The sequence below is a fragment of the Berghia stephanieae genome, chromosome 3 (assembly GCF_034508935.2).
Source record: "Berghia stephanieae isolate SIO BIC M18660-M18661 chromosome 3, UCSD_Bste_1.3, whole genome shotgun sequence".
NCBI lineage: Eukaryota > Metazoa > Mollusca > Gastropoda > Nudibranchia > Aeolidiidae > Berghia > Berghia stephanieae.
In genome coordinates, this window is record NC_088362.1 from 60,792,068 (window position 1) to 60,814,098 (window position 22,031).

At 35.7% G+C, this 22,031-nt stretch overlaps 2 protein-coding genes across 2 annotated transcripts; both read left to right on the plus strand.

Moving 5' to 3' along the window:
* Nucleotides 1-2,330: 2,330 nt before the first annotated feature.
* Nucleotides 2,331-3,488, plus strand: LOC144969303 (uncharacterized). The gene has a single exon (XM_078908411.1). It carries the CDS (start codon nt 2,331-2,333, stop codon nt 3,486-3,488), a length of 1,158 nt encoding a protein of 385 aa, XP_078764537.1.
* Nucleotides 3,489-6,918: 3,430 nt separating this feature from the next.
* LOC144968121 (coiled-coil domain-containing protein 28B-like) lies at nt 6,919-21,123 on the plus strand. The gene is made up of 7 exons (XM_078906125.1): nt 6,919-7,017; nt 12,172-12,331; nt 12,963-13,094; nt 13,986-14,091; nt 16,100-16,160; nt 17,749-17,771; nt 19,459-21,123. The coding sequence occupies exons 2-7, from the start codon at nt 12,241-12,243 to the stop codon at nt 19,502-19,504; spliced, it is 459 nt and encodes a 152-aa protein (XP_078762251.1). The 5' UTR covers nt 6,919-7,017; nt 12,172-12,240; the 3' UTR covers nt 19,505-21,123.
* The last annotated feature ends 908 nt before the right edge of the window (nt 21,124-22,031 follow it).

The window sequence follows — 22,031 nt, forward strand, 5'->3', positions numbered from 1 at the left end:
AGCTTGAATTAAATATTGAAAAAAACGAAAGAACAGGTGTTTGGTGTAAAAAATAAAAACAACTTAAAGTGTGTGACGATCAGTAAAGATGATGTTGAGATAGTTGAATATTTTAAATATTTAGGAATAACCATTGATAGTTCCCTCAATTTCGCTCAACATATTAATATAATATCTAAGAAAGTTGCCCAAAGATTATACATCCTAAGGAAATTGAGAACATTTCAAGTAGGGAAGAAAATTATGTTAAGAGTTTATGACTCATTGATTAAAAGTGTAATTGCGTTTGGCTGCACCATATGGTTTGGCGGATGCCGACTTAAAGATAAATCAAAAATTTCAAAATCTATCAAAGAGGCATCAAAAATAATAAACCATCCTCTTGATGGAGTAGAAAGAATTCATGGAAAAGCAATAGAAAGGAAAGCTTTCTCAATTACCAACGATAAAAAAAACATATCTTATACCATGAATTTAGTCTTTTACCATCTGGGAGAAGGTTTTGTCAGATTAAATGTAGAACTAACAAGTATAAATCAACGTTCGTTCCATCAGCAATAAAAATGTTGAATATTTCATATGGTACAGCAAAACCACGGATTGATGCGTTGACTGATTGACTGATTAATTTATTTAATGTTAGATTAATTGACCAATTGATAATGATGATAATATTTAGTGTCGAATTGCCACAATTGTAACAAATTGAAAACGAAATGAATATGTTTATGTTGTGTATAGCGCACGCGTGAAAGAAAGAGAGGAAGAGAGGAAGAGAGAGAGAGAGAGAGAGAGAGAGAGAGAGAGAGGAGAGAGAGAGAGAGAGAGAGAGGAGAGAGAATAAGTAGGAGTGAAATATCTGTTCAATGCTATAGTTATCATATAACGTTATAAAAAGTGTAACTAAATGACAAATTGCCACATTTATGGACAATAAAGATCTATTATTATTATTATTATTATTATTATTATTATTATTATTATTATTATTATTATTATTATTATTATTATTATTATTATTATTATTATTATTATTATTACTATTATTATCATTTTTTTCTTTTGTGGCCAAAGACTTGTCTTTTGACGTAATATTTTATCAGCATCAGGCTATAAGTTAACGATGGCTACGGATGGTTTCCTGGCGGTCAACCGGAATTACTCCTTTGCCTCCGATATGCTTCAAGCTCCCCCACCAACGACAAGGTAGGAGGAGATCCACGAGTGTCATACCACTTGATGCAAAGCCGCACAATTCAAATAAGTAAAAATTAATTGATGAGTCGATCGGTGCTAGTTCATAGAGCGTTTGTCTACAAAATATAAAAACAACAATAGCACCTGGCGGCGATCTGGTATAGAGAGTATGCGGTAAGACTAAGGGAGTTCATTTTTGATATTTTACACGATTGACTGAAGCATAGATTTCTTCAAAATGGCGACCAATCCTTTCAACACTCGCTTTCCGGTCGGAAGGTCCTGGGTTTCGAGCCTCGATCGGCGCATAGTTGAGTCCTTTGAACAAAATTCTTTACTCACATTCTCTCACCGTACTCAGGTGTAAAATGAGTACATGACCGTTAACGGTGTTGTCTCTGTCGGAAAAAAATATATTGTAATATCGCCTTACAGGCGTCATGTCTCGTTATAAACGTTACGTGTTGCTGGTGGTCGGGGACTCTTGTAAATCGCTTTGAGCTAAGAAGTTCATACACATTGTCTGTTCACGCTGCTTTGAGCACGTTTTGTGGATATTGTCAGAGGTGCGTGTAAAATTTGAGCATAGTAGGTTTGAAATGATTGTAAAACTTAACTCTTGCAGTGTGTCCTTGTGCATGGCACTTTACAAATATTACATCTCTCGACTCAGGCGTAAATGGGGTCTTGAATATAGATAACAGACTAAGTTAGTCGAATTAAAACAATATAAGTTGTGGAAAAATTGTCTTATTAATATATATATATATATATATATATATATATATATATATATATATATATATATATATATATATATATATATATATATATATATATGACCGCCAGGAAACCATCCGTAGCCATCGTTAACTTATAGCCTGACGCTGATAAAATATTACGTCAAAAGACATACTGCTGAACTGCCATCCAAGATGGCGGTCATTCTTTTCTCTCTTTAAACAAATTGAATATTTTTGGCATAGTTTATCATTTTCAAGTGCCTTACCATGCCCAATGACAATACATCATGCACATCTTCTTGATATGTGGGACTTGTGACACAACAGTGACATGGAATGACATAGGAGTAGTCTGTCAAAGTATCGGGTCAGCAACATATAACCAACTAAATGATAGCAGCGAACAATGGTACCTACTGTGCCGTAAGTGGCATTCCCAACAGCAGGACTGCTTTTGACCTCCATGGTGTTGACTCATTAGCAAACCTTTCCCATTCTCTCTCAACTCTGAGTGATTCTTCTTTTGGCGCCACCCCCAACAAAACATTCAAGCCTTTCCATGCTTCCACCCCTTCTAGAGCAGGACAACAAAACAAATGGAAAGACAGGCCACTAAGAATACTCAATATTAATTTTCAGTCTATAAGTTCCAAAAGAGCAGAGTTCCCCCATCTCATTGACAGGCTACAACCAGATATTATTATTGGAACTGAAACGTGGCGAGACCCTGACATTTCGGATACAGAAATTTTACCACACAGCTTCAAGCTATATCGAAAGGATCGAAATCGCAATGGAGGAGGGGTCTTGATTGCGGTTAGAGACAACATTGACAGCTACAAAGTACCAGACCTGGAAGTAGAAGATTATGAAATAATATGGGCACACATCAAACTAAAAGGAAGGCGCTCACTCTATGTTGCAGCATTCTATAGACCAAATGTTGCTGACACTGATAGTCTTGCTGGGCTCCAAATAACCCTACAAAGAGCAACCCAGATGAAGAATGCGCACCTCCTTATTGGTGGAGACTTCAACTTCCCAGGATGGAACTGGAACTCTATGAAATTAAAAGAAAAATGCCCATTTCCAAACCTACACCTTAACTTCGTGGATATTGTTTACGACCATGGACTACAACAGATAATCGATGAACCCACGAGGGGAGAAAATACACTAGACTTAGTTCTTACCAAATCACCACAACGAATACCAAGGGTGGAAATCATTCCAGGCCTCTCAGACTATGATATTCCATACTGCGAGTTTAGCCTCAATACAACAAAAAAGGCTCAACCTATTCGAGAAATTCCCCTCTTCGCCAAGGCAAACTGGGAAAACTTAAGAAATTCTGCAAAAAATATCAGCTGCAATATTCTCACCAATGAATATAAGTCCACAATTGAAGACCTATGGTGCGACTTCAAAAACGCATTACTGGAAGCCGTCAAGGAGTTCATACCTCACAAGACCACCAAAAGCAAGACCAGCATGCCATGGATAACATCAAATTTAAAAAGAATGATCGCAAAGAAGAATCGCCTGTAAAGAAAGATGAAAAAGTCTGGTGACGAAAAACTAACAACAGAAATTCGCATCCTGAAGCAGTCAATACAGCGCGAAATGAGACGTAGTTACTGGTCTCACCTCAACGGCATCTTTAGCGATGAAAATGAAAATAAATCACAAAATTATAAAAGATTTTGGTCATATATAAAAAACCAAAAATCTAATAATGTTGGCATAGCACCACTAAAAAAGGAAGGACATCTCATTTCAGACCCCAAAGAGCAGGCAGAGATCCTTAAAAAACAGTTCCAATCTGTCTTCATTGAGGGAAAAGAATTTTCAAATGCAGAGTTTCTTAACAAGACATCAATGAAGACCACCAACACTCCTATAATGAATGACATTACCATCACAGAAGAAGGAGTAATGAAACTACTACTTAAACTTAACCTCCACAAAGTCAGTAGTCCTGACAACCTATCCCCCGCATCTTAAAAGAATTGGCTCCAGAACTTGCCCCAGGCATCACAGCTATCTTCAAGTCCTCCTTGGCTTCAGGTGTAATACCATCACATTGGAGAAATGCCAATGTAACACCCGTTTTTAAGAAAGGAGAACACTACGACCCAGCAAATTATAGGCCCATCTCCTTGACATGCATCATCTGCAAACTGATGGAGCACATCATCGTCAGCAACATCATGAACCACTTTGAACAACACAATGTACTAACCGAATACCAACACGGTTTCAGACGTTTGCGATCTTGCGAGACCCAACTGCTGGAATTTACGGAAGAGCTGACAACCATTCTGGAGAAGGGACTCCATTCAGACGTCCTTATCATGGACTTTGCCAAAGCCTTTGACCGTGTGAATCACAGCCTACTTATGCACAAGATCCGTCGTTACGGCATACAGGGCACAACCCAAACATGGATTAATAACTTCCTACATGACCGCCAGCAAGCTGTTATTGTTAACGGATGTCGCTCGACTGAAGTACCTGTTAGATCGGGTGTCCCTCGGGGATCTGTCTTAGGACCCTGTCTATTCTTGGCATACATTAATGACCTTCCACTTAATCTAACCACAACAGCTAGAATCTTTGCAGACGATACTGCAGTCCACAGCACTGACAATGACAAACTGCAAGCGGATCTGCGTCAACTAGAAATATGGGAAGAAAGCTGGGATATGAAGTTCCACCCAGCGAAGTGCCAATCAATGCCCATAACAAGACCAAAAACACCCAAGATAACTGAATACCACTTACATGGACATACACTGGAGACAGTGAATGTTGCACAATATCTTGGTGTTAGCATGAAAAAAGACCTAACATGGGATGAGCATATTAACAAGATCACAAGTAAGGCAAACAAAACACTGGGATTTTCAAGGCGTAACCTAAAAATTAGCTCCTCGAAAATCAAGGAAAAGGCATACAAAACATTTGTAAAAAATGTTCTGGAATAATATGTTTCCACTGTTTGGGATCCCCACACCCAAAAATACGTCTCAAAAATTGAATCAGTGCAAAGAAGAGCTGAACAGACACCACAACACCTCAAGTGTATCAGACATGCTAGAAAAACTACAGTGGCCGAAATTAGAACACCGCAGAAAATCAGCAAGATTAACAATGCTATTTAAGATCAAGCACCACCTCGCTGAATGCCCAGTCATCAAGAAAGAACTAATACCAGCACCTTTGAGACAGAGAAGAGGTAACAACAACCAATACCGCCTCATAACACACAGAACACAATACCGTGGTTTTTCCTTCTTGCCGCGCACGGTCAGGGACTGGAACCAGCTTGACGCTTAAGGGGCGGTTTGGGTCTAATTATTAGGAAAATCCTTCAAAATTTTGATTTAGAGATTTTGGTAGAAAATGATATTTTATTATCTTAGAAATAATATAATTGAAGTCCAAATTCTTAAAGTAGACTATAAAGGCACGAAAAACACAGTCGAAAATGGTACAGGTAGTAAGAAAAGTGTGAAAAACGGGAAGCCATTTTGCTATTTTCTCAATATGTCATTTTTCTAAGGGTATGGGAAACGGTGTCAAACGTTTCTCAGAATCTATTCAATGAAATTGTCTGAAAATTTCCACAGTTATCACAGAGATAATGTATTGTGTCACCATAGAGAGATATTTTTGATAAGATTTGTGAATTTTAAATTATAATCCTAAATCTGAATTTTTTACATCAATTTTGTCATAACATTTTGATTCTCAACTTTGTAATGATCTAATAAAAATTCCATAAGCTAAAGCCGTAAAATCTCTCTATGGTGACACACTATGGTACAATGTTGACAAGAGGGAAGAATATGGAGGTCATTCCTTCATTAGTTTTTGTGGAACGTTTGCCACAAGATTGTTATATTTTTTTATGTCAGACCCCCAAATTAGATCGCAAAATGGGTATCAACACAGATAATTAAAAATTTTCACCATAAATGTTGTTTTTTAACCTATATTGATGATACAGAATGATTAAAACCCCCCAATATAGGTAATTAAAAATTTTTTAGAAAAGACCCAAACCGCCCCTTAAGTGACCGAAGCCACTACAATTGATGCTTTTGTGGCAAGTTGCTATGCAGATACTTAGACCCTACACAAACCATCACCGACCAACGTTGACGACCCCTGAATGTCCCTGGAAATTGATTTTAGACTAACGATTATAAACAAGGAATACAGAGAGATTAGAAAGCAGTATCATATTTGCCATAATAATCAACCAAGTGATTGTGGGCAATCAAAGGAAGAAGAAGAAGATATATATATATATATATATATATATATATATATATATATATATATATATATATATATATATATACATACCAGCTTTACAAATAATTAAATACTTCTCATGAATGTTTCAAGCTCAAAACCCTTCTTTAACTAAAAGCGAGTTATTTTGAAGGTTCTTATCGACTATAAAATCAAATTAACTGAAAATTGAGTAAAAGAAAAACAATTCATATCAATTTTATAAAGATTAAAAAATAAATGAAATGTGATGTATTCATCCAAAATGAATTGGAATCGCACTGTTATTGTTTGTGACCGCTTGAAGCAGGCTTTGAAGAAACTGAAGAATCGCTTTTCGATTGGTTTTGTGCAAACTAATGACCTAGATGTCCAAACAAATAATATTATTTTCCGTTGTAATTCTTCCAAATTTTGAAAAAGGTTATTTTCGGCTTTCGTAAACTTTTGTCAAAAGGGCATTTCAGATGTGGTATATTGCAGTGAGGCGCGGCCAACTTTATAAAAAATTAAATCGTTCTAAAGATGAAGCTTTTTGCAAGCAAGGATCAAGTCTTTTTTTCTTTCTCTCTTTTTTTATTTTTTTATTTTTTTTCTTTTCCCTCCGTTACCCAGCCTCAGATCCAGTACTGGATAACGTTCGGCACTTGTAATCAAATGTCATGCCAGGAGTCACATCACACTTCCCTTCTCAACAACAATGGCGGCGCAGGACCAAAACAATGCTCATAATAGATAGCAACTTTTAAATTAAAACTTGTACAAATCAATCAAGGTTTGTTCTACAGGTTTTAAGATGCTACCAAAAATTGACAGACTGAGTAAATAAATGTCCGAACAAAGAATTCCGACTTAAATAAAATAAATCGAAGCTTCTACGAGTATCTTATCGAAGGGGTTAACACCATGGATCAATCAGCTGTGACACTTTTACTTTTTGACTTTTAGTCAGTGGTTCACAGCTGATCCGTGATCATGGAGGGTGCTGACAGTGCAGATTTAATTCTGAGTTTCATGTTAAATGAAAATTCAGTTTAGATTGATTTTAAAAAGTGGTCCTTCAGAGCCATGGAGTCGGAGTTTATCCCCGTTTCTATTTCTAGCCGTGAAACAGGACAATGATTGACAATGCAATGACAATATCAATAGTCAATAGCAATTGTTTGCTAGATATCCTTTTGGCAGGACGCTAGGTTATTGCAAGGTACTTCAGCCAGTTCTAACAGACCTAGCTACCCAATCACTGCTTGGTGGTTTGAATTATGACAGTATTAAATGCAGTATACATCCCATTGATAAAAATAAAACGCTGTGATTATCCCCAGACACCTGTCTGGGGATAATAAAAATTTGTTATCCCCAGACACCTGTCTGGGGATAACGAATTTTCATTATCCCCAGACGCATATTTGAAACTCCGCTCTTTTAAACAATCATCCACATTCCAGAATATGGAATGTTTCCAGATGCACATAGAAATAAGGAAAGTTAATAAAATATCTATAAAAACATAAAATTAACCAACATTAAAAGCAGTTGTTACTACATATACATAATATGCGTCGACTTCGAAGTGGGTGTCATGGCCGAATGGTTTAGTCGTCTGCCCTGGAAGTTAGACCATAATCGACGTTGTGGGTTCGAATCCTGGTAACGTCACTTTTTTTTTTTTTTAATTCCGTCTTCTTTTTACAGAACGTTGAAAGGGATAAATGTCCCATCCATCCTCCCCCCACCTCTTTTTTTTATTATTAAACTCTCTCTCTCTCTCTCTCTCTCTCTCTCTCTCTCTCTCTCTCTCTCTCTCTCTCTCTCTCTCTCTCTCTCTCTCTTGTTTTTTTCTAGTTTCTAGCAAATATATTCGTCCCCACTCCGATCTCAAATAGTGTCTTAAAAGAATGAATAATTAAAAAGCAAACAAACAGAATATTCAGAGAGCGACCAAATGGTCAGATAGAGGAGAAAAAAACAAAACAATAATTGTTTTAAAAATAAAAACAATAATTGTTTTAAAAATAAAAACAATTTAAGAAATTCATGCTCAGAAACGGAACATTTACATAAAGGGTTAGCAAACAAAAAACTCTAAGGTTTAGGTCAAAATATATATTAAAAAAAAGAGAGATTTCCCTCGGAGCAGAATATAGTGTTAACAATAATAATAATAATAATAATAATAATAATAATAATAATAATAATAATAATAATAATAATAATAATAATAATAATAACAATTTATAATAATAATAATAATAATAATAATAATAATAATAATAATAATAATAATAATAATAATAATAATAATAATAGTAATAGTATGATAATAAGAGTATTAATAATAAAAATAATACTATTATTGATAATAATATAATAATGATTATGATGGTAATCGTAATAATAATAACAAATATTACAAATATTACAATTATTATTATTATTATTATTATTATTATTATTATTATTATTATTATTATTATTATTATTATTATTATTATTATCATTGACCAAAACAAAACAAAAAAAAACAATAGTAGATCTAGAGCAAATTAAATAATGAAATAATATTATCGGAGAGAAATAAAAAATTCAACTGATTAAAAAAAAACTCTTGCTCGGAACTCGGAACAAAAGTGAAAACAATGAAAATCAATTGGGAAGAAAGAAAGAAAAGTAAAAAAAAAAAAAAAAAAAAAAAATGAGTGGGGGGGGGGGGGGGGGGGGGGGGGCGGTCGCGACTGGGTCGAACCTGTGCAGCTAAAAGGAGTAAAATGAAAGGTGGCCTTACCCACTGAGCTGCCTATCGACACCGCTATCAGAATATTTTAAATTCATATATGAGTATGAGCTAAACATATTTCCACCATTTTTGCTTCCTTGTTTTGGTAGGTTATTTTCATCTCTGATTCGAATAAAAATATGTTGTTGGATCTAGTTTTGTGGACGTGTGATACTAAATTGTATTGTCCTGTGCGAAGCAGACAGGAAAATAACAGGTGTGGGTTTTGGGCTTTGGGGCGAACAACACCATGGCCTAGGAATTCGTCCGCGACATAAAAATTATTCCCGGTCGTCCCCAAAATTGTGGCCAGAATGAGCAAATTATAGAAACAAGAGATGATCAATAAAGTTAACAGGTAGGTTGGTAATGAAAATTTAAATGGTTGGTGGACTATGAACAGATTTGATGATTAACAACTTTCTTCCTGGTTGAAAATAAAAAGTCGAATTGCCAGTTTGACGTTTTCAGATCAAAGTAACAAAAGAAATTTAATTGATTCATTTGCTTTAAAATATTTTTTTAAAAAGAGCTGGATTTGACATTTGATCACTATTTACTTTCATCTTGTGTTAAATATCACTTGATATATTAACTGTTTTGGGACACAACCACTAGTATTTTTTCCAGAATATTTGGTATTTTTCACGCCTAGTTTGGCATTTTGCATAAAATCTTTCTGCCCACTTGCTACATGCGTCTGGGGATAGTATCCTCAGACAGGTGTCTGGGGATAACAAAAATTGGTTATCCCCAGACACCTGTCTGGGGATAACGAATTTTTATTATCCCCAGACAGGCGTCTGGGAATAATGACAGCCAAAATAAAAAATATATAAAACCGCTTGAATATTGAATATTGTCTCTAAACTAAGTTATATAGAAATAGAAGCAGAGTAGAGTTATTCAATTTTTAAACCTTAAATACACCTCCAAAATTACAATAGGAATCAGCCTGAATCTTGGTTCCAGCTGAGTGGAAAAGAAGAAATTCCATATACAGGCGCCACTCAGGGAAGACCCGTGATCATACACCAAATGCCATAGGATATATATATATTATTTTTTCGTACCATATTTGTATCAAACACGATTCAATTTTTATATATATATATATATATATCAAGGACAACTATACTGAAGCCCTCCTTGATATATATATATTTATATATATATGTATAAACTATAGATATTTATTATACAATGTTACATTATAATATCAAATATACATAGATATATGATACACAAGTATTCAATAAATTCAAACTCGAAATAATCAGGAGTCGTTTTTATAGACTCAGTATTTCAATGTGTAATATTTTTTACAGTTAAGACATTTTCCATAAAGAAATATAGAATGACCATTGACGAAGATGCTTTAAAAGACCTATTAGACATTTAAAAGGACCTATTAGTAATTGTTTCAAATTAAATCTAAAAAATATAAGATGGAATTAATGTATAAAGATCATGGTCATTCAGGGAACTCGTTATCTTCTTCCCTCAAAGTAATCTGAACACGAGAGGAATGGGCCAAGGCGGTTCCAAGCCTTACGATATGTGCTTATCAGAAACCCAGAGGGAAGAGGTCGTTAAAAATATTAGAAGGAAACGGAGAAATAAAGCGTAACAACCTCAATGTCAACAACAATAGTACCAACAAAGCAAAGGAAACCCAAAAACAGATTTTTTTCTCTCTTTTTTTTTTTTTAGTTTACACTATCGAGAAATAAGGTTACACATTGGTGGGTTACACTTGAAACTGCCTTGGCCCATCCCTCTCGTGTTCAGGTTACTTTGAGGGAAGAAGATAACGAGTTCCCTGAATGACTATGATCTTTATACATAAATACCATCTTATATTTTTTAGATTTAATTTGAAACAATTACTAATAGGTCCTTTTGACCTTTTTCTAATCATCTGCTGTACATTGTATGACACTTCATGAAGAAAAATTAAAACCTGTGTAGAAAAAGTTGAGCTTTTATATAGAACAATATCCACTAAACATGCTCAAGGCATTTTTTAGGGGGTCCCTGACCAACAGCAACACTTAACATGACATGTAGGACGAGACATGATGCCTGTTAGGCAATATTATATTTTTTTCCGACAGAGACAACATTGTTAACGGCCAGGTACTCATTTTACACCTGAGTATGGTGAGAGAATGTGAATAAAGAGCCTTTTCCAAGAACTCAACTATGTGCTGAGCAAGACTTGAACCCAGGACCCTCTGATCCGAAAGCGAGTGTCATACCACTAGACCACATAGCCGCACATATTCTGTGTAAGACTAAACCCTGTCTATATTATAACATTTTTTCCCCCCGTGTCTGTTCTTTCTTACGCTGGCTGGATTGTACTAATACGAAGCAGCAAATCAAACTCAATGGTATAGGCTACTGGGCGGCTATGTGGTCTAGTGGTATGACACTCGCTTTTGAATCAGAAAGTCCTGGAATTGAGCCTCACTCGGCACATAGTTGAGTTCTTGGAAAAGGCTCTTTACTCACATTCTCTCACCATGCTCAGGTGTAAAATGAGTACCTGACCGTTAACAGCGTTGTCTCTGTCCGAAAAAATTGTAATATCGCCTAACAGGCGTCATGTCTCATTCTACATGTTATGTGTTGCTGTTGGTCAGGGACCCCTTGTTAAGCGCTTTGAGCATGTTTAGTGGATATTGCGCTATAAAAACGACTAGAATTAAATTAAAGAAAATTAAATGAACATAAATGTGTCAGTGCATTTCATAATCAGTCGGAAGGTGAAAGCTTTGGATTAGCATTTTTTTTCATTTCTGAAACAATATGCTCCCCAGAGCATCTTAATCTTTATTTTAATTAAATCAGGTGGTTTTTCATGAAGTTATGGTCAGATGTATGGGAAAGGTATCTAGCAACTTTTCTCAAATTTCCAAATTTCATACTTTTTCAACTTGACTAGCTGTGAAAAATATTAAGAAGTGACATTAAACTTTGATATTTCCCGAAGATGTACGAAAACGTTTGATTTAACCATTTATGACAAGAACTCAGTTTTTATAAAACTTTACCTTCTAACTAAACTTGGCAATATCTCAGTTCATAAACTTTTCACCATCCGACTGATTATGTCATTCACTGTAACATATATATTTTCTTTTGCAGAATGTTGCTGCTTATCTGATATTTATTATATTTATACTGTGATTGAAAACCAACTCCACTGTCATTGTCATGGAGAAGACTTCAGCTGACTGGCAGGATGAATCGTCTCGGAAACAGAGACCAAGGAGCTCTAAGTCCAAAAAGGAATCCAACCAATCAGGTAAAAGGATTTGTAGTTTTCTGATTGTTTGTGTTTGGAAATGGTAATATAAATGATAAAAGTAATAATTATAATAGTAATACAAAAAACCCCCAATAATAATAATAATAATAATAATAATTGTAATCTCACTCGGTAGCTTTTGGCTACGAAGCAAAGAATATACCGCAGCGGAAGTGGTGGTGGTGGTGGTGTTATTCTTCTTCCTCTTCTTCTTCTTCTTCTTCTTCTTCTTCTTCTTCTTCTTCTTCTTCTTCTTCTTCTTCTTCTTCTTCTTCTTCTCTTCTTCTTCTTCTTTCTTCTTCTTCTTCTTCTTCTTCTTCTTCTTCTTCTTCTTCTTCTTCTTCTTCTTCTTCTTCTTCTTCTTCTTCTTCTTCTTCTTCTTCTCTCTTCTTCTCATCTTCATTCTCTCTCTTCTTCTTCTTTATCATCATTCATCATTTATCTCATCATCATTCATCATCATTCATATATCTATTATTTTATTATTATTATATTATTATTATTATTATTTATTATTATTATTATTATTATTAATATCATTATTATTGAGATGATTGGTCACCAGTTAATTATTATCTGAATACCATTTAAGATAAAATATTGTGCTCTTTTACTTTTTTTTATTCAGGTCGTAAAATGTCTGTAAATCGTCCAGCAAAGGAGCACACCTTTCTTACAGATGTCGCCAATGTGAGGACAATGGAACATGGTCTTCTCACCTTGCTCAACGATTTCCACTCAGGAAAACTCCAGGCTTTTGGTATGGAGAGCTTTACAGAGCTTCCAACTTGAAATTTCAAAAATTCGTAGTTTCCAAGGGAAAAGAAGAAAAATTCGCTTTAGATAGCTTTACAAGGTTGTCTCTTTTCCATATATTTACGGAATTCAGTCTGTTATAAACCCTCAGTATATTCTTCAATCACCTGCTAAACGCTAAAAAGTTAGTACACAATGTGTTTTTCTTGGAATTCAGGGCTCAGAAAGGGGTCAGTCTATTTGTTAACCTAAAAGTTTTGTAAATTTTTGTTTCCTGAATTGGCAACACTCACTTTAGAAATTAACAATTTCATCTCAGCATGGTCCAAAAATACTCCAATATCCTGTATATAGTTTCTAAAACGCTAGACTTTCCTTCTCACATGATTTATTGAGCCAAAAAGACCTATGCAGCTCTGTAGCTGGAGCCAAAAATTCGTATTTCTACGAATTTTTTGAAGTACTAGGCAGGTCTGCCTTTAGAAGTCAAAATTTTAATTATTGTTAATCCTTAATTGATTAAGTGCGAATTTCTGTGGCTTTGTTGTCTTGTGTTTTGCACTTCGCTATTGACTTGTTGAAAAAAAAAAGTAGTCATTCAGAGCCAATAGTTCCATGGAGCCCGAGTTTATCCCAGTTTCTATAGCGTGAAATGGACAATAGCAATTGCTTGCTATCCTTTGGATAGGACACTAGTCTATCGCAAAGTACTGTCCATGTCCACCAAATCTAACAGACTCAGCTACCCATTCACTGCTGGGTGGACAGGGGCATTTGAAAAGATCTCGAATAATCGTCAATGTCTCAAAATCATCAAAACTTAAATAACAATCTTTGGAATAGCACTCTACAATTGAATATATAAGCTTTGATTTTTTTTTTTTAATACTTCCAGGCAGCAATGCCACCTTCAACAAAATGGACGCCATTCGAATCCAGCAAGAACAACTGGCAAAGCAGCATTTTGAGTTGGATCTTCTTCCACATTCAGCGCCCAGCAGGTGATCATTGAGATAATAATTAGAAACGAAGTGAGTAGAAAAGTGGCAGAAGAAAATAGAGTGATTAAAAGCTTTGCAGCGATTGAGGGGGGTGGGGGGTGGGGGTTTGAACCCAAGATCTTACTGTTACGACAACTCTGCCATGAGATAGACGCCATTGGCATAGTTTGCAGAGCACCCCTCTCACAGCCAGGTGGAATTGTCGTAAAAGCCGGGTCATGGTTTCGAAACCCCATCGCCGCAAAGTTTTTATTCTTTATTGTCCTCTGGTACTTTTCTACTGACTTCATTTCTTTTATCATCAACATAAAATAATTGCCTGCTCCACTTACTTTACTGAGGTCATCATGGAGATTGCTGCTACATATTTTTGATGATATTAATGAATGATTAATAAAATTTTCTCCATTGATTTTGATCCTCATTAGAAATTTCTTGAGTATCCATCACCAGAAAAGGTTAAGGTAACCCAGGCATTAACTGAAGTCACTCGTAGCTCAGCAGTACTGTGAGCGCTCTAATTTTGCTTTTGAAAACTTTTCAGTCCTTTTTTTTTTTTGGTATTCATTGGCGAAAACTCCTTAATTTTTTTATGCGTATTCTACCCATTTTCCTGAAATATGACATAAATAGACAAACCATTCAATAATGATAAAGTGTGCAAAGCTAAGCTTTAAATAGAAATCGTTTAAGTTTGGGATACAATGAGTCCCTTATAAAAATAAAATTTTAAAAATAAAATTCCCTTTATTCATCCCACAGCGGAAATTTGTCTCTAGGGTCTATTCCAAGGGAAGGCTGGAATTACCCAGACATCAGCCGCAGTGCAGTGTCGCAATTAAGCTAGGGTGAGGTGACTTGCTCAAGGCCACACAACGCAGCGGCGATTGATCAAACTCTGTACGTTTCGGGTACAAAGCAAAGACTGTTCCGCTGAGGCCAACTACTTTTAAAATGGGGACTTGAAAAAAATTCCAGTCATTCTTGGTGTTTTTACAGGCTTTCCAATGTATCGTTGTCTTGAAAGTACAGCCCCTTCCTATCTTTCGGAACTAATTGAAAGATATTCAAAACCCTGCCTCTTACATTCGGCCAGTGATTCCACCAAACTAGATGTCCCTCGATTATACAAAAATGCTGGAATGAGATCCTTTTCTCATTTCAGACCCTCTTTTTGGACAACCTTACCACAGAGCAATCGTGAAAAAGAATCTTTGTCTATTTTTACGCTTAAAATATATGTTTCGATTTTAGTAGTTGATATGAGAAGCAAGATAGGTGTCTGGTTTGTGTTGTGTTTGTGTGTGTGTGTGTGTGTATGTGTGTCTGTGTTTGTGTGTTTCAGCCAAAGTAATTTGTAATTTAAGCGCTTAGAGTCTGGTGTCTCGGAGTGTTAGCGCTGTATAAGTTTTCATCATTATTATTATTATTATTATTATTATTATTATTATTATTATATTATTATTATTATTATTATTGTTATATATTATTATTATTATTATTATTATTATTATTATTATTATTATTATTATTATTATTATTATTATTATTATTATTATTATTATTATTATTATTTTATTATTATTATTATTATTATTATTTATTTTATTTTTTAAAAATTATTTTATTATTATTATTAATTATTATTATTATTATTATTATTATTATTATTATTATTATTATTATTATTATTATTATTATTATTATTATTATTATTATTATTATTATTTCATTTGATGGAAATAAGGGTAAACTTTGGTGAATTCATGTTTTCCCCATATGGCTCAGAGGTATGTTCTTTGCTTCATACCCGAAAGGTACCGAGTTCGAATACCCTCTGCGCTGTGTGGCCTTTAGCAAGTCACCTCATCCTAGTTCAAGTTTGCAATGCTGCACTGCAGCAGACACCTGGGTTATTCCAGTCTTCCCGTGGAATAGACCCTAAAGACAAATTTCCCCTACGGGATGAAGAAAGGGAATAAAGAGAATTGTTTTTTTTTATCTGCAGGATGAATGCAGAGGAGTCACGGAAAGAAAGTAGTGAAAAAATGGATAAACTGATAGAACAGGTATGTAAAAGGTTGCAGTATTTGTTGCTCTAACAGAAAGTGAAGTGAGTAGAAAAGTGCCAGAATACAATAGAGAATAAAAATTTTGTGGCGATGGGGGCTCGAACCCAAGACCTTACTGATACGACAAGTCCGTCTGGCAGTGAGAGCGACGTTATGCAGTCGACGCCATCCAGCAATATTTATTGCTCGGTGGCTCAGCGGTGCAGTCTCTCGTCTTGTCACAAAGGTCAAGCAATGTTAAGCATGACCAGTTACTGGATGGGTGTCAGTGATCGTGGAAAATTCTTGCCCCATAGTTGTGTCCATGGGTATGGCACTTTACACACATTACTCCACTCGACTCTGTGTTTGCAGTGTTGATGGTTTTCCGCAGATCCACGGACATCCGTAGTTTTTGTGTCAGAGGAGGAATTTCCTCCTATTAAAAGAAATGACATTTCCCCCAAATCAAATGTACTGGCAGTGAGAGACTTGATGTGTGTTGGAACAAATAGGTGCAGTTTCCCCACTCTCCAGAAGTTAGTGCGGCTATGTCGTCTAGTGGTATGACACTCGTTTTCGGATCGGAAGGTCCTGGGTTCGAGCCTCGATTGGCGCATAGTTGAGTCCTTGGAGAAGACTCTTTACTTACATTCTCTCACCGTACTCAGGTGTAAAATGAGTACCTGGCCGTTAACAGCGTTGTCTTTGCCCCCCAAAAATTATAATATCATCTAACAGGCGTCATGTCATGTCCTACTTGTTAAATGTTGCTGTTGACCAGGGACTCCTTGTAAAGCGCTTTGAGCACATTTAGGTGATATTGCGCTATATAAAAGCTCAATAAATTTTTTTATTATTTAGAGTATCAATGATAGTTTATTTGCCCTCAGCATGGTGCAAAAGTGCTCCAGACTCCTGAATATAGGTTCTAAGAAGCTAAACTTTCCTTCTCAATAAGATTTATTGAGTCAAAAGAGACCTATGCAGCTCTGTAGATGGAGCCAAATATTCGTATTTCTACGTATTTTTCTTACTACTAGGCAGGTCTGATTTGCAAACTAAAATTCTATAATTCTAAGTTACCAAGTGGAATTTTATCTACCATATATATGTGTGGCTCTGAGAAAACCCGGAAAGATCCGCAAATTTCATAAATTGAGTTATATATGCAGTTGTGTAGACCACATCTTTCAGATCATTTACCATTTAAAAATTTTCTTTTTAAGTCTATTAGAACCCAAGTTAAGAATTTTTTCTGAATAAAATTTGTTGCTATGGGATACTATCGTCTATTTTGGCTCATATCTCAAATTGAAGCTTGCTGCATCCTCTCGGGCTTTCTCAGCCAGCCTCACGTATGTGATCAATAAATACCAAGCCTTTGCAATGATGTTATATAATCGATTAAATAACGTATATATGTGTGTACCTGTATGGTCTTGCTTTTTAAAATCATGAATAATTTTTGCAATGTTATTTCAATTAAGGTCAAGAAAAGTTCTCTCATTTATGTTTCACATACGGCTTCTTCGTTGTATAATGAATTTGTAGAGGATGATTTAATTGTCTAGCATGTTTTTATTTCTTCTTTGTTTTTTTTCAGCTGCACGATCTCAGCAATTCAGTGTATCCTTTTTAAAACTTTTGTCAAGAAAGTAACAATGGAAAGAATGAAAATATGACCTTTCATGTCATTGCAATTTTATATTGGAATGGACTAGCTCTTAATGGTGCATAGTTGATTCCTTGGAAAAGGCTCTTTATTCACATTCTCTCACTGTAATCAGGTGTAAAACGAGTACCTGGCCGTAAACAGTGTTGTCTTAGGAAAAAAACTTGCAACAGGTCTAACAGGCACCCTGTCTTATTCTACATGGTAAGTGTTGCTGTTGGCCAGAGACCCCTTGTAAAGCGCTTTGAGCATGTTTAGTAGATAATGCGCTATATAAATGCTCAAGTTTGAGAAATAGAAAAAAATTTGAGTTTAAAACTCGGAATACGACAAGACCACAAAAAGCTACGCAACAGCATCTGGTAGTTACGTTGTCAATCATTTCCTGCGTAATTCTACTTGAGGAAAATAGTCCTTCAGAGCCATTCGGCCCATGGAGCCGGAGTTTATCCTGGTTTCTATAGCATGAAACAGACAATAGCAATTGCTTGCTATCCTTTGGAATAGGATGCTAATCTATCTCAAAGTACTTCCCACCAAATCTAACAGACCCAGCTACCAATTCACTACTGAGTGGACAAGAGGGTCAGAAAATTTTTTGTGACTGCACCCGGGATCGATCTCAGTCCTGTTGGGTGTGAAGCGAGTGCTCTACCAACTGAGCTATTGGGATCCCCACTTCAGGACAGGATATCCTTTGTTTCTCGCTGCGCTGTCTACGTGTTGTTGTTTAACCCCGGCTTGTGACTTGTATGCTCGTAGGTTTGTGTCTGGCTGTGTGCAATTCTAAGTTGAGTCCTTGGAACAGAAGGCTCTTTACTCTCATTCTCACCATTCCCCGGTGTTAACTGAAAAACCTGGCTGTCAACAGCGTTGTCTCTATTTTTAAAAATTTGTATGGCTATGTGGTCTAGTGGTATGACACTAGCTTTTGGATTGGAAGGTCCTGGGTTTGAGCCTCGCTCGGCACAATATGAGTCCTTGGAGAAGGCTCTTTACTGACATTCTCTCACCATACTCAGGTGTAAAATGAGTACCTGTCTGTTAACAGCGTTGTCTCTGTCCGAAAAAATGTTAATATCGCCTAACAGGTGACATGTCCCGTCCTAAATGTTACATAATGCTGTTGGCCAGGGACCCCTTGTAAAACGCTTTGAGCATGTTTAGTGATATATACTACTAGACCACATAGCTGCATGTTATAAGAATTATTTCCAAAATTACGGCATGGAGTGAGATGATGAATGGTTACATTTTCAAATTGTACACTTTTTCTCCAAATCTTACCCTTTTTGACAAGCAGTCCTACACTTTTTCTTGTCTTGCAGTTGACAGCCCTGCGGTTATCTACCTTATCAATGTTTATTGTGAAGCCAAAAATGACTCGCAAAATTGGCGAGCATGCGTTTGAATATTCTGCACCCCTTATCTGCAACTCCCTTCCAAGATATATCAGAGACAGTAATGATACAGTTTTCTTTTTTAAAATATCTTAAAACGTTTCTTTTTAATATGTAGCACTGTAGAATTATATTGCTTTGTTTCATATTGCATGTTTTCTTCTTCTTCTTCTTATTTACGTAGCTCCTTCTTTCTAAACGAATTGTTTCCATAAATTATTTCCTTGACTCAGCTTTTCAGACAAGCTCTGCAGACCAACTTTGAAAAAAATAAGAGCCAAGCGTAACCCAAGGACGGATAACTCTTCTCGATCACTCCGAATATGTGACTCACAGTCTCATACTGGTATTATGTTGGATTGAACAAGAGCCATAAAATGACTTTGGATTTGACATTTTAGGTTTTTTTTTACACTTTAAGAATCATTGGCTGGTATTTTTTTTTTTTTTCAGCTGCATGATCTCAGCAATTGGATTCAATAGTCTGGTGTCACATCGCCCAGCAACGGCGGCCATCCTAAACAAAGAAAATCTGTACTTTTTATTCTTCATGCTGGCTAGAACTTTTCATATGTCTTGTGATCAGAATGTGTAAAAGTCAAAACATGATCAGATTTATAATGTTTTTTTTTCCTCTGGATACGCTTTTATGCTCATCGGAGAAATATTTCATAAGGGCATCCACCATTGTTCCGATAGTTTAGAGCCAGTTACTAAGTTACCATGCATGATTATGAGGGAAGTGACGTTACGACTGTTGAAGCGTATTCAATGTGTATCCTTTTAAAAACTTTTGACAAGAAAGTAACAATGGAAAGAATGAAAATATGGCCTTTCATGTCATTTCAGTTTTATATTGGAATGAACTAGCTCTAAGCAGTGCATAGTTGAGTCCTTGGAAAAGGCTCTTTACTCACATTCTCTAATTGTAATCAGGTGTAAAATGAGCACCTGGCCTTAAACAGGGTTGTCTTTGTCGGAAAACAACAACTTTTAACAGGCTTAACAACAGGTGCCATGTCTTGTTCTTCTTGTTAAGTTTTGCAGTTGGCCAAGGGACCTCTTGTAAAATGCTTTGAGCACGTTTAGTGGATATTGTACAATATATTATATGCTCAAGTTTTAGAAAGAGAAAATTTGGGTTTAAAACTCAGTATACGAGTTGGTGAGTTACTTTTGTTAAAGATGAAAGTATTGGCGATGGTTAAGGGGGAGCTAGATGGATATAAATCCTTTTCTATGGTTTAAGGGTGATACTATCATTTGATGAAGAGACGAAGCCATGCTCGAAGTATATATATACGTTCTTTTTCAAGAAAAAATTTCAGGCTTTTCTATTTTTTCGAAGGGTATCTCTGACATTTGGTGTATCACATATTTAGTCTTATCATTTGAATGTATTTATTTTATTCTATATATATATATATATATAGTGGGCAGGGAGGCACTCACTGTGTCTTCTATCCTCCTTTATCTTCCCTTTCAACGTGCTTTCTGTCTTTGTCTTGGGATGAAATTACTTGGTTTTGTCCTGGCACTGGCCGGATACCCTAGTTGGGAGAGAAACAGTCAAATGTAAATTTAGTTTTGGGAGATGATCTTTTATTTACATATTATATATGATTTGTAAACATTTGAGTGTATTCCTATTAGTGGGGACCTGTGCTTCTGTCAGAATGAGATTTTTAGGTGATCTCAAACTAAGTACTTTGATAGTGTGCTCTTGGAATCTACATCTGTTTCCTATTTGAACCAATTCCCCTTTGTCTTACCTTTTCTTTGGTGCTCTAATTGTCATTCTATAACTATTTTACGAACCCAATTTCTTCCTTTTTATTGGCGCTGATATGACCTTAATGTGTTGCAAACAGCGTAAAACCCTTAAAAACAAAAAATAAAACAAAAATTAGGACGTGATTCATTCCCTTTATCAGTGACTTGAGTAATAGTTACAGGAACTCATACATACGGGATTAGTAGCCTAGTTAGTATGGCTATGGTCTAGTGGTATGACACTTACTTTTGGATTGGAAGGTCCAAGGTTTAAGCCTCGCTCAGCCCATAATTGAGACCTGGGAAAAGGCTCTTTACTCACATTCTCTCACTGTACTGAGGTGTAAAATGAGTACCTGGCTGTTAACAGCATTGTCTCTGTTGGAAAAAAAATTGTAATATCGCCTAACTGGCATCATGTCTCATTCTACATGTTACTTGTTGCTGTTGGTCAGGGATCCTTTGTAAAGCGCCTTGAGCATGTTTAGTGGATATTGCGCTAAATAAAAGCTCAAGTTTTTATAACTTTGGACAGCACTTGTTATTCCTTTTAACATCAGTCGTTTGTATGATGGATTATCTATGTTTTTCTCCCATAGTGGGCAGGTGGGGTACTTACTGTGTCTTCTATCCCCTTATATCTGTTTTCCAACATGCTTTCTGTCTTTGTCTTGGAATGAGATTACTTGGTTTTGTCCTGGCCCTGGCCGGAGTCCTAGCTGGGAGGGAAACAGTCAAATGCATAGTTATTGTTTTGGGAGATGATATTTTTTTCCTTGTAAATCATCTCTCTGTTATGTATAATTATATTTGTTATTTTGAATGTATAATGTAAGCATTTGAGTGTATTCCTCTTTGTTGTATTTTGTGCTTGTGTCCAGATGAGACTTATAAGTGATCTCAAACTAAGTACATTGGTGGTGTGCTCTTGAATCTACATCTGATCCCTATTTGTTCCCAATTCCCCTATGACTTACTTTCTCTTGGGTGCTTTAATTGTAATTCTAGAACTTTTTACCATCCCGTTTTCTTCCTTTTTAC